This window comes from Ovis canadensis, chromosome 1 (genome assembly GCF_042477335.2).
Source record: "Ovis canadensis isolate MfBH-ARS-UI-01 breed Bighorn chromosome 1, ARS-UI_OviCan_v2, whole genome shotgun sequence".
NCBI lineage: Eukaryota > Metazoa > Chordata > Mammalia > Artiodactyla > Bovidae > Ovis > Ovis canadensis.
This window is the reverse complement of record NC_091245.1, coordinates 72,276,462-72,290,224: the sequence shown is the minus strand read 5'-3', so window position 1 is coordinate 72,290,224 and position 13,763 is coordinate 72,276,462. Positions and strand designations below refer to the sequence as shown.

At 36.1% G+C, this 13,763-nt stretch overlaps 1 protein-coding gene across 1 annotated transcript in view; it reads right to left on the bottom strand.

Annotated features, from left to right (window-relative positions):
* Nucleotides 1-321: 321 nt before the first annotated feature.
* Nucleotides 322-13,763, bottom strand: part of ABCD3 (ATP binding cassette subfamily D member 3) — an 80,350-nt gene continuing 66,908 nt past the window's right edge. The window contains exons 17-23 of the mRNA XM_069598253.1: nt 12,718-12,795; nt 12,548-12,613; nt 12,362-12,451; nt 11,761-11,880; nt 6,230-6,334; nt 3,785-3,841; nt 322-1,792 (exon numbers count right to left, since the gene is read on the bottom strand). Coding sequence (XP_069454354.1) covers nt 1,715-1,792; nt 3,785-3,841; nt 6,230-6,334; nt 11,761-11,880; nt 12,362-12,451; nt 12,548-12,613; nt 12,718-12,795 — 594 coding nt within the window. The 3' untranslated portion in view covers nt 322-1,714. The remainder of the gene's footprint in view (nt 1,793-3,784; nt 3,842-6,229; nt 6,335-11,760; nt 11,881-12,361; nt 12,452-12,547; nt 12,614-12,717; nt 12,796-13,763) is intronic.

Sequence of the window (13,763 nt, the reverse complement as noted above, 5' to 3'; positions counted from 1 at the left end):
TTTAAGGTAACTTAGAAATCTGATAATCTGAAACTTCCCCCATGTCATAAAATCTTCCCTAGGGCTGATATGATCTTTCAAGATCCCCTGACTATTTGGTAGCATTTGTGAAGTACACCTAAGGTTTTTTCATGACTTTTCTGAAAAGGAATTCATTTCAATAAAACCACATTTGATAAAACTTTTTAAAAATGAGACACTGGGTGCCAAAAAGGCCCTCTGAATTTTTATTTTTGTATTTTTCAAGTCAAGACTGTATGAACTCTGTATGAACTATCTAGGAGTTATATACCAGAATAAAAAGAATGAGCAAAGATTGTATAGGATATCTGATTCTTTTTTAATCTGAACAGAAAATAAGTATACAAGTTTGCTAAACAGAAGTTGTAAAAACTGAATGTCATGTATTATGGAATCAGTACAAGTTTTACTTCGGTAGTTGGTGATTCTTAGAGTTAATTCTGCAAAAAAACCAAAACCAGTTATGCAAAAACAAGAATATAAAAAGCCCCTTTCTGAATCCCAGTTTGATAAACCTGACTTCATATCTAGCTTATTGATAATACTCAAGTGCAGTGCTCCCTGTGCAGATAATACACATAGTCATTAATGGTGGTTTGCTGAGATAAAATTGATTTCTCTTAGGATACAGTTCAATATAATAACCCAAATATAAAAAAGTTATTAAAGATTCACAGAGATAAACCAGTGCCTCAGGAAACATAATTCACCCACGTGCATAATTTTATAACATACTTCTTAAACACACAGTCACGGTCAGAGACAGTGATAACGTCGCATACTCAGTGCTTCACTTCCTGTAGTGCATTCTTAAGGCTCATCTGGAGTTTAACACCATGTAACCACCATGCATCTAATGAACGGGCTTCTAACATACACAAATCCACTTAATTCATTAAAAATTCTAAAAATCTGAGAAGACTTTGAGCTTGACATGTAAGGATTTTGTGTCTTAATATCCCAATCACTGAGAAGACTAGGTGGAAACACAGTAACCCTGCCCTGTAAGCAAGAATGCACATGTACTTTCGTTGCATCATCACAAAGAACCCCCAAGACAACTCAATACTGAAGACTGTGAGGGGCATATTTATTACTTAGGCAAAGAAAATTCAAATGGCTTTCCTGGAGTCCAGGGTACCCCAAGACATATGCAAGGAATGAGGATAACTGTGGCAGCCCAAGAACTCTGCCACGGTGTCATAAATGCCATTATGCCAAGATGCACATTTTGATAAAACACTGTGATTTGTTTCCCGCTATCATGGGACACGAGAAAATGAAACTCAAGACTCTGGTTAGAACAGGACAAGTGATGACCCCAGCTTTAAATAGGGTTCTTCATTGAAGGAAAACATAGAGCCATAAAAGTCAAAGTAGCTGACTTCAAATGGTTTACATCCCAGGATGAATCAGGTTACACTGATTTAAGCCCAATTTAATTTAGGCAGGTTTTTAACCACAAGAATAAGGACATTCTTAGTACATATTAATAATTAAACCAACATATACACAATTAGCAATATCCTATATAATATTAAATGTTTCAATAACTTGTTCTTGATTATTTGGTACCTAATTTGTTGCTTTGTTTTAAAAAACAAGCTCAACTTCATTTAACAGTGTACTTTGTATTTCTAATTGTATTGTGTAATTATTTCATTGAAGCTGGTACAATACAGTTCTCTGGGTTCTAGGAGCCAAATTCAACTGTATCTTCTGTTATCTGTTTGAATTCATAATTGCCTCTGCCATCCATATGCAGGTAGTACTACAGGAAAAAAGGGAGAAAGAAATCAATAAATGAGAATCTTCTTTCAGCCAGGAATTTATGTAGAGGTTATCATACAAGAAAATGACTGGTAACAAGCATTTTAAGCCACTAAAATTTTCGGAAGTTTATACTCAGAAATGGATACCATTTTCCAAGGAAAGACTAAATGACAAAGTCTGCTCTTTTTAAAAATAGTCACAAAATACCTCTGCTTGTAGTGGATATAGCACTTTCCATTATGAGAACTAAAATACCAGACTTCCTTATTCATTTTAAAGGAACCAAATCTGTAAGCATCCCACAAATTAGAATGCTTCTGTCACTCCACAACCAAGGACCTGGTCAACAGAGGTGCAACTGCACTACATGCAAGCCCATCAGATAGGACAGCCTCTAAAACATTTACTTTAGCTGGTTTCCCAGATCAGTTCAGATCCTCTAACTTGAGGCTTTTTGTTCATTTGTTGACTTGGCAAAGGAGGAAAAGAGCCCATATAATTCCATCCTACAAAGATGCTTAGGATAGCAGCTACAAAGCCTTCTGTTTGATTTAGTGGTTTTTTTGTTTACTGAAAAGATCTTCTTTATTCCAGTTTTCTATATTGTTAGTTTAAGCTATTTTGGACTCAACACTGCAGTTCTTTGTGTCACCCCCTCCATCACATGGTCCCTGATCCAATGGTTACTCTGCTACTTGTCTACACCTCCAGGAGAAGAAGAAAGGGGAAAGCCAAGTCCTTTCAGCATCCTATGGTTGTAATGTTTATGAACTTCTATGAAAACACAAAGGCTTGGATATATTTTAAACTGCCTTGATATCCAGTTAGTCTTCCATTCAATTAACAAAAATGGGAAAATTATAATGTGCCATTATAAAGCTATCTTTAAAAGTCAACAGCTATACACAATTTCATTAAAGTTTATTAAGAACTTTCATACAGACTACATCTGATCCTCATGGTAACCTATGAGACAGCTGGGCAAGGATCAGTAACTCTATTATACAGAGGAAACAGTGTCAGAAACAGTGTTGCCTAAACCCAGGTATTCTGACTTCAAATTCCATGGTCTTCATTTAACCATCTATACACTATCATTTGGACCATAATATTCCTGAGACCAAAGACAGTACTCTACACCCCTCATAACACTTACCCCAGTATTTGGCTTTTTTTTTAAAAAGGTGTATTTTATGGGACAAGATAGCCTTACCTCATACCCTTTCTTTCACCTGAAATTCTGTATCATTTAGGAAGGAAAGGAGGAAGGAAAGAAAGAGAGAAAAAAAGAGGAGGGAGGAAGAAAGAAAGAAAAAGAGCGAGAGAAAGTAAGCAGGGAGAAAGAAAGAAAAAAAGGAAGAAAGAAAAAATGAACTAAGCTGGGTTTATTCTTCAGGGTTGATCATTTTACATTAGGAGAGAGAATGGCACTATGACACTGCTGGAGAACCTGAACTGCTGTAAAACTCACTGTAGTATCTTTGTAAATTAGAGTGACCACTTAATGAATTCTATTTTATTATAGTGTGTGATGATAAACAGCTAACATTATAGTTTCCTCCTTATAGTCCTGATTTCTACTAAAGCTGTCCCTAAACTTTTTGCCATCTGATCCTTCTTAAGACTCTCTTTCCTTTTGGTCAATAGAGAATGGTAAGAAAAGGCTGTGATCAGATTATGTACATTTTAGTCAGTTTACTATGTAACAGTGATTTATAAAACTGGAAAATCATTAACTGGTTCTCTAATACCTTTCCTATACAACTAGAGACTATCCGTGTTAATATATATTATAGCCCTCAAAATTGACAACTACAATAATATTCATAAAAATGCTATTTTATAACAATGAATTAGAATCACCTTTTCCCCTTAAATTATATATCTATAATGGAACACACACCAAGAAATCTGAAGTCATAATCACCTAAATTCACATTTGAAAATAAAACAAACTCTCACTATACCATTCAGTATAAGAAATACAAACCTCATGGTGTTTCCAAAGAGACTTTCTATGTGACACAGTGAAGAGGGTAATGCCAACCTAATACAAGGAAAATGATTTAGGTTTACATCAATAACACAGAGTTACAAATTAAATTAGTTTATATAATTTAAGCTGTTAAGATGACTGGCTTCAGTAGCTATAGTTAAAAATCAACTGACACCAAATGTTTAAAGTAACACAAAGTATAGGCCTTCAACTACATAATAAAAACTAACAAGTATCAATAGAGTCTAAGAAAGAAAAAAAACTAAACTAACAGTTACTAGCTTAATTAAGTGTATTATTTTGTTTCGGGCACAAAATATATATCCTAGCATATTTTCTATTTTATTGTGAAAAATATATGAAAAGAGCATAAAGATGGTAAAAATAGCAAAAGGTCAAAATCAGGAAAATTAAATCAATATAGTATTGCCTACAATAAATCTGTTTTTCAAATACAGTATAATCTTTACTAGAACTCCTTATTTTGGAACATGTCGTAGAATTCAGATTTTGGAAAAGCAGCATTTACCACTCCCAGAGGGTTCTGCGGTAGAATTCTGAAGTTAACATATCAATGTTTCTGCAGCAACACATATGGACATGGACATTCGGTAAGATAAATATCAATAAAAGGGCTTAAAAATCTTCTGTTAGTTCAGGCCAGCTCTGGCTACCCAGTAAGCTTGCCACAAAACAATGAAAAACCTTTTTCAGTTTTAAAAGCTTACTGGATTTTAGACTGTGAATTAGGGTTTATGGACCATTCTTCAGATTTTCAAAACAACATCAAGAGATGTAGCTAGTTGCTCTGGATCAGTGACTCTCAACCAGGGAGAAGAGGCAGGATATTTCGCCCCGTAGGGGACACATTTCAAGGTCTTCTGATTGTCAAAACTAACAGTGCTAGAGACATCTAATGAGTTGAGATAAAAAATGTTGCCAAACATCCCACAAATCAGAGGACAGCCTCCCACAACTAAGAATAATCCATCCAAAACGTCAATAGCGCTGAGACCGAGCAACGCTGCTCTAGGATCACAGTTTCTCAACATGGGTCTCTCGAGGCTGAGAAACAGGCTAGAGTAACCAGGACATCTCCACCATGAGTTCCAAATCTTATTTTCATTTTGAGAATTAAAAAGAATTTGGGTAAGTATATTCTTCTTATCACTTCTATCATGAAATTTAAGTACCTAGGTTCCTGTATACACTTCTGCTGGTACATGTGATGACTTAAACTGGTATCATTTAAAACTTTTAATGTGTAATAAGTTCGGGTGCCAAAGGAAAGGTTATCAGACAGGTCAGAAACTGCATGACAAGTATACTGGCAGTTATTAATAAAACATATATTTCAATGGTGCAACACAGATGTGATTTTTGAAAGCTTACTTCAGATATTATTTCTCTTATAATTCTAAAATAATTAGATCAGATCTCAACTGAATGAAGGCATTCTTTATCTCAGAATTATTTAAGTCAAAATATATAAGCAAAATTCAAAACAAGATCTGGACCTCTTCATATTATATTTGGACCTCACATTAAATCCAAACCAGTAGTTTAGTTTCAGCAAAATAGTATCAAATGTCTTTCTAATGCTGCATTTTGAAACTGTTTAAAATTTCTTCTGTACTTAATTTGTAAGTTTGTACTGGTTCTGTAGCTGTAAAGGAGTTTTAAGTTCATACCTCATTTCATGTTTATCCATTTTCAAGTGCCATTTAAGTAATACAGTTTATCAACGGGGGGCCCCACAGGAATTTTTTTCTTTTAAATGGAATCTATACACAGGAGAATTGTATATTTTATGTGAACTTGCAGCCTACAGCTAGATATAAGAGGAAATTGCATGGAGCTTCTAAGTCACTAATCAAATAGAGACTACATTGTTTTATGTATAAGAGAATTCCACAAACACCTCTTAATACCTTCCAATCTGAAAATCCTATAGACAAATGGATTAAAAAAAAAAAAAAGACTACTATACTAAAAGAAGCCTTAGTAAAATATTGACCAGGCCAGACAAAAAAAATAGATACATTAAAAGTTGCCAAATAATTAGCCAATTTTTTTAATTAAAAATTTTTTTAAATTTTCTTTATAAAAAAAAACAAACGATATTTAGGTAAAGCTAATGGAACAAATTAAGAAAATATCAGTTTATTAACACTGAGGATAGGGAATGAGATAAAAGGGGAAAAATTTTAATATTTATTTTATATCTAACACATGGCTAGAAAGAATTATATACAGAACTCACTGACAATTTTCTCTTTTAGTCGTATCTATTTATCAGTTTAAAATCTTTATGAAGGCAAGATACCTTCCTTTGATAGCAATTTTGTCACTTCATAACTTGGAATCTTCTCTTTGGATAGATGTTTGGCTGGACACAGAGTAAACTGGGAGCAGGGACTGAGAATTTATCACACTTACCTTTCGACAATGACTGTAAATGTAGTCTTCCACATCCACACTAACGGCACTTGTACATTCATCCAAAATAGCAAACTGGGGCTTATGATAAAATAATCTTGCCATCTGAAGCATGAAAGGAAATACTCTGTATAATCAAACATCACACTACTGAATAAAATTAGTAAGCTAAAACAGATTTACTTTAAATTAAATATACATTTATATTCTTGTAAACAGAGAAGGAAATATATTCTAACTCAAAAAATTTACTTCTCAGAAACAAAAACAACATAAAGAAACTTGATTGCTTTCATTGTCTTCCCAAGCAAAGGGAAAAATGTAACACATGGGAAATGCTGTTAAGAGTAAAGCAAAAGCTCTTGACTGATATGAGATGAAGTCGAGTTTTAAATTAATATTAAAAAATTCTCTAAACAAGATTAGAGGATACACATTTTAATGAACTCTTAGAATTCAGACTATAGATAACTCAATGCAAAAACTGACTATTTTTAAACAGTCTGTTGCTTAAGTAATGCCAACTAATATTAAGTTGCGAATGTATATTCCTACCAGTAATGTCTGAGTGCACATGTTGTATATATCCCTGTGGTCAATATTGGGCATGTTCATTTTTAAAAGTCTATGTAAATTTTATAAGTGAAAATTAACATCAAGACTGTTACAGCTTAACATTTCTTTGATTAGCAGGAATGCTGAACATGTTGCTGTTTATTTTCCATATGTATTTTATTTTCCAGGAATTATTTATCCTGACCCTTTGTCTAACAAATATTCCAAATTGTCGTCTGCCTCCTAACACCAATCTCGATGATATAAAGTGGGCACTTTCTATCCTTGCCCAATTTATCTTCTCTGCAACACTGAACTCAGGTGACCACTCCCTCCTTGAGAAAGTGAGAGTGAGACCATGGCGTTTCAAGTATCTTAAGCTGTTTTCTCAAGTTTCTTTTCCAGTGTTTTCTCTTTCGCTGGACCATTAAATGTTGGGGTCCCTGAGGGTTAACTTCTAGGCCCTCTTCTGTTTTTCCTGTTTTGTTTCTCTGAGTGATCTTTTCACGTCTCATGATTTCAAATATTATTTACATTTGTAAACTCCCCCAAATATCTCTCCCACCCATACTTCTGTTCTAATTTCCAGGTTGATACATAAAAATTCCTATTTAATCTTTCTATTTGGAATCTTACAGGACTCACAGACTTTAAACATCTAAAACTCAACGGATTTCCTAGATTTCCCCCTTAAAGCCATTCATCTGTTTCCTCCACCCCATACTGAACACTTCAGAGCAGCTGCTCAAACTAGAAAGCTGTGAGTCCTCCCTGGTCTTCTCCTCCCCTACCCTCATCTTTAGTCCAAGTCAGCCCTGTGACGTCTACTCACTTTCCCCCAGCTTACAATCATGCCCGCAGCCCAGAGCACAATCTTCTCCTGCCTGGATAACCACAAATAGCTTCCTGCTTCCTCCTTTGTGCCTCTTTAATTCTCCATGTAATCAGAGAGGATCTTCCAGAAATGTGAGAATTTCATTCTTCTACTTAAAACCCTTCAATGACTTCCCATTTTGCTTAGAATAAAATCCAAACTCCTTACCATGAGCTACAAGATGCTGCACAACCTTATTCCTACTCACTCTCTAACCTCAACACTCCAGCACCATCACCTCCTCTCAACAACCAGGAGACAAGGTGTCATAGGCCTTAGAGGCTTAGTACGTGTCACCTTCCTCATGTCTCAAACGCCTCACTCTGTTCCCTGCATCATTCAAATTTCTGCTTAACGTCACCTTCTCAGACAAACCTACCTGATCCCTCCCAACCCAAGGGGGTCCCTTTTGTAACATCTCTGTAGCTCTTAACACAGCATAAACTACATTGTCTGTTTCTTTGTCTATCCCTTAGGCTGTAATACTCACAAAAACCAAGACACCGTTTTAATCACTCCTGCATACCTAATGCCTGTATAGCATAGCAGACATTCAAATATTTGATCAATGAATAACCACAACAGCTTTCTTGGAGTTTACATTTTATTTATAAAGGGTGAGGAAGGGGAAACAGCAAGGACAGACTATCAAGAAGTTCAGCTGTGCAGAGAATGAAAGGTATAGACAACCTGGGAACTTTGGTTAATGGAGAGTTTGGTTTCTAGATCACAGAGACCTGAAAATATCTTTCTGAAAGAAGACTGCTGCTGCTACTGCTAAGTCACCTCAGTCATGTCCAACTCTGTGCAACCCCATAGACGGCAGCCCACCAGGCTCCCCCTTCCTGGGATTCTCCAGGCAAGAACACTGGAGTGGGTTGCCATTTCCTTCTCCAGTGCATGAAAGTAAAAAGTGAAAGTGAAGTTGTTCAGTCGTGTCCGACTCGCAGCGACCCCAGGGACTGCAGCCTACCAGGCTTCTCCGTCCATGGGATTTTCCAGGCAAGAGTACTGGAGTGGGGTGCCACTGCCTTCTCTGGAAAGAGGACTAGAAGAAATTAAACATGGGGGGTGGTGGGGGTGGTGTGTGTGTGTGTGTGTGTGTGTCTGTGTGTGTGTGTGTCTGTGTCTGTCTGTGTATGTGTGTGTGTGTGTGTGTGTGTGTGTATCTCAGGGTGTTGCAGAACTGAAGGAAAGGGATGTGATCAAGTTGGAGGAGGGAGGGTCCAAAAACACAGATGGAAACTGTTAGCCTAATTAGGCTTTCTCAAGAGGAAGGATGATATATCCTCCACAAACAGAGGAAACAGGAGTTCAGGACAGCCCAGTGCAAGGTTATTAAGAGGAGCGGTTATTTGAAAGCATTCAAATGCCCCTCCTCTGTGTTCCCAAGGAATGCTTTGCATTCCTTTGCCTCCACACTGACCACACCATATGGAAATTTTCTCATCATGTGTCTTTCTCTCTCCTACTATGTGGTTAGCCACTTGGTATTGCAATGCAAGGAGATTTTGAAGAATATGAACATTGCAGTCATACTGCTGCCTGAGCTTGACAAGCCACCCACAGCCTTCTACCAGCTTTAGCATTTACTAGATATCTTTGCCTGGCAAGCCACTTGACTGTTCTACAGTTCTGTTCCCTCTGTGGAATGGGATTCTCGTAGCTCTCATCTCACAGGACTGCTGAGAGAATGAAGTGAGATAACCTGTGTAAAGTGCTTGGCGTGCTGCCTATCACCTATGGAGCACTCAATAAAAATTAGCTGTCATTTAACTGAAATAACAGCTTCTCTTTTTTCTTTTTTTTTTTCTTTTCTTTTTATTTATTTATTTATTTATTTTTTATTTTTTTTTTTTTAGTTTTTTATTTTTTAAATTTTAAAATCTTTAATTCTTACATGCATTCCCAAACATGAACCCCCCTTCCACCTCCCTCCCCATAGCATCTTTCTGGGTCATCCCCATGCACCAGCCCCAAGCATGCTGCATCAAGGAATAGGAGGTGCGTTATTCTGTTGAGGGTGGTAGGGTAATAATGGGGTAGAAGGCCTGAAACTGGTAGTTTTCATATGATTATCATGAAAAATGAGACAGAGGGACAAAAATCAGGAACGTGACTGCCAAGACATGCTGTGAGTGCCTGAAAGACTGGAAACCATGGGAGTGCGGTGGCAGCAATCCATCTTTCTCTGACTTTTTTTCCAGCGGTGCTCAGAAGCCCATGTACAGAAACGCCAAGGCAAACAGCTGCTCTTGGGGTCAGTATTCAAATAATATGAGAAAACAAAAAGTGAGAAAGGAAGTTAAGGGGAAGAGATCACTTGTTCATCTAAGAAATATCTCCTCTGTACCTCCTATGTGCCAGGGCCTGGATTAGTAAGTCTGTGCTGGATAGGAAAGAAGGCAGAGTCAAAAGGGACCTGATCAATTGTAGAAAAGGAATGGGTCAATATTAGAGAGATCTCAGTGACTCTGAGGAACGGGAACAACTGCCAATAAGGTAAAATAAATAATTACAAAACGGACTTTAAAAAAAACACTCAAAATCTTATGACAGTGGAATCTCTGGTAAGAGGCTTTGGGCCTTTCTTCATACTTTTGTAAATATTTCAACTTTTCCATCATATATACTTTTTCATTTAAAAAAAATCTATCTATATATATATATATCACTAAAGAGGAAGAGGAAGGAATAGCGGAGCAGACGGACTTCCCTGGTGTTCCAGTGGCTAAGACTTCACGTTCCCAAATGCAGGGGGCTCAGGTTCTATCCCTGAGCAGGGAACTAGACCCCCCAGACAACACAACTAAGAGTTAGCATGCAGCAACTTAAAAAAAAGATCTTTCATGCTGTGACTAAAGGTTCTGTTTGCTGCAACTCAGACCTCATGTAGCCAAATAAATATTAAAGAAAGAATAGTGGAGCAGAAAAGATGACTATGAGTCAAAGAAATAAAGCAGGCCAATCTATAATATTATCTGGAGCAACCCTGGCTGATGGTGCTGGACCCAAATGAGTGTAATGAAGGAAAAAAACATGTCACCCAATCACTCAATATAATGCCCAATCAATCACTTCAAATAATCACTCCTCCAGCTCAATATCCACTTTGAGAATGGCTGATGTATCTCTTCTGTTTATGACTTATTCATCACTCTAGATTAATTTCACCTTATAGCACTAGCCAAATGAATCACAATATTAGGTTGATATTAAGTTCATAAAGAATGGGTATGAATTGGGGGAAAACAGCATGCAAAACGTGTTCCTCAGAGTGGGAGGCAACCCTGAGGCTGGGCATAACCTGAAGACAGAGAAGAAGCAATTCAGCAACACGCCAACTCTTTTGCTATGTTTCCTTGGCTGCGGTTTTCTCTAATTTACACAAAGTCTACACTCTCTCCCTCCAAAATTCCTCCGGATCTACTCAAGTTATGGTTACTAGTTAGAAAATGACTCTTTAAACGCTATCCCTCTTGACAGAGTACTCCACGAATCACCCTTAACATGCTGGTTTTATAGCCATGTTGGATTGGGGTAAGTTTAGTCAATTACAGAAAAACTAAAACAATTCCTTTCAAATGTTTCTTTATATTAGGAGATTTTTGAAATTCTAAATAACTTTAAGCAGTAAATACTGAGCTCTGAAACAAGAATACATATAATGATAGAGGGAAAGGGCAAGAACAGAACAAAGAATAAAAGTAAAATTAACATCTCTAACACCTTCAGCTACTTTAGAGAGAACAGCCTGAGTAAGACAGAGAGATGTCTACAGGGGAAAAACTACTAAAAGGGATCTCACAACCCAACCAGAACCAATGTGCTACAAAGTTCCCCTAACTTTTAGAAAAACAGATTAATGGTATATAATTGGATCTGCATCTTTTCCTTTCAAGGGAATATTTATGAATTTTTCAGAATTCTAAATTTACATGCAAATTATTCTTTTATTATCATATAAACAACTATACTATAATCACTGATAAATAAAAAGATTAATAAAACTGTATGCCTTGATTACCAAAATACTGGATTCTAAGAGTGGACTTCATGCAACCAGCTGCATTGCTGTGCAGTGTCTTCAGAGCACACTTACCGCCATTCTTTGCTTCTCTCCACCACTTAGCACATCCATCCAGTCCTGAACACTGTCCCAGCCACCTTCACGTTCAAGGATATGACTCAACTGGACATTATCTAAGTACTCCTTCAGCACCTTTCAGCAAAATGATTAAAGATGAAACTGTATTTAATATAAACCAACATTATCTGTCTTGCTTTATTTTTGAAACTACAATTGCTATAATTCTATTGCTAATGTCACTAAAAAAACGTACATTTCACCAAAGAATGTGAAAGGTACACCAAAAACTCTTTTACTGCCTATTTATAGTAATTTTGACAAAATAAATCTAGCAGCTTAAAAAGAATAACATTATTGTGCACAATTAAGGGATGAGGACAATGAGGAAACAAATAATAGTGTAAAGATGACATTAAACATTCAACAGTCATATTTAAGCAAAATGGTTAACATCTTACCACAACCTGAAAAGTTATAATTAATGATAAGGTTTTAGAAGTTCTTTACAAAAGGTTAGGATTAACCTCCTGGCATCTAAAATACTTAATTGATTAAGATAAAGACTCTGAAATGGAGTGTTTTCAGTAAGTCTAGTATATAAACACTTCCTTACGAGGTCAGAAATCCCCTTCTTTTTCTGATCTTCCTTTCCATCTGGATATATCACTTGGTCTCGAAGTGTTCCAAGGGTCATATAAGGTCTCTGATAGTAAAAGAGCAAAAATCATTAGAAGCAAATTTATTAAAAACAAAAGAGCTTTAAACCAAAGATTATAAAATAGCTCAAGCAAGGTCTTACCTGAGGAACATAAAATAACTTTCCTCTCTCAGGTTTAGTTAGACGTCCTCCAAAAAGAGGCCATAACTATAAAGGCACAGGAGGAAGAGGAACAGTTGTAAACTTCACAATGTGGTACAGATGACACGGCAAAGTAAGGCTGCAAAACCCTAAGGCCAGCTTTTACTTACTTCACCAAGAACACGGAAAAGTGAACTCTTTCCACAGCCGTTTGGACCACAGATTAGAACGTTGGCCCCAGATCGAACCTGAAAAAAAATCAGTCTATGAATTAATTACATAGAATATACACACAATGAACATTTCCTCAGAGTCAAATAGGTTAATGATAAGCTTTCCACTTTGTCTACAGACGTGACATTAGATAGAGGCAGTGGACAGTATGGATGAAGAGGCCTTTTGTTTACTTTCCATTTTTACTCAGTCACTTCTTTTCCTCATTAAAAACCACTATTGACTGATATCAACTTAAATCTCAATCAGAATACAAAGAGCTAAAGCTTGAATTCTTGAAAACAGCAATTATGTATATATACAATCTATTTTTTTTTAATGCAGTTGTTCTATATATACCACTCTATAACTTGTTATTATTTAACAATATATCACAGATGTTCTTTTAGGTCAGTATATTCAGATTCTCCCCATTCTTTTCTTAATGCCTGCACTGTATTCCATAGTAAGGATGTATCAAATTTTATCTAAATACTCTCCTTTTGTTAATTATTTAGGTCATCTGCATTTTGTTTGCTTTTTAATAATACTGCAATGAAACTCCAAGTCAGCAAGCAAATTGATAACACTAGTGAGAACTATTTCTATAGATCAGATTCTTAGAAATTATAAGTTGCATCAAAGTATGTGTATATTATAAATATTTATAAGTTCACCAAACTGTTCTGCAAGAATGTAAAGATGAAGTTAAATGCAAAAATGTCAAGAGGGATTGAGTTCTAAGGTAATATAATGTGAGTTAATCAAACCTGTGATGAATCAAAAACCCTGGATCATAATTCTAGCCTTCAATAGCAATGCAGCACAGCAGGAAACACATCAGAGAGAGACGAATTACCCTAGCTGTGGAACCTGTCTTTTTAAAAACTGTTGAGTCTTAGGTTCCTATTACTTAACTCAATGAATATGTATTGAATACTACGTGTCAGGCTCTGTTCTAAGGCAATACAGATACATTAGTGAGTAAAAGAGACCAAAAAAA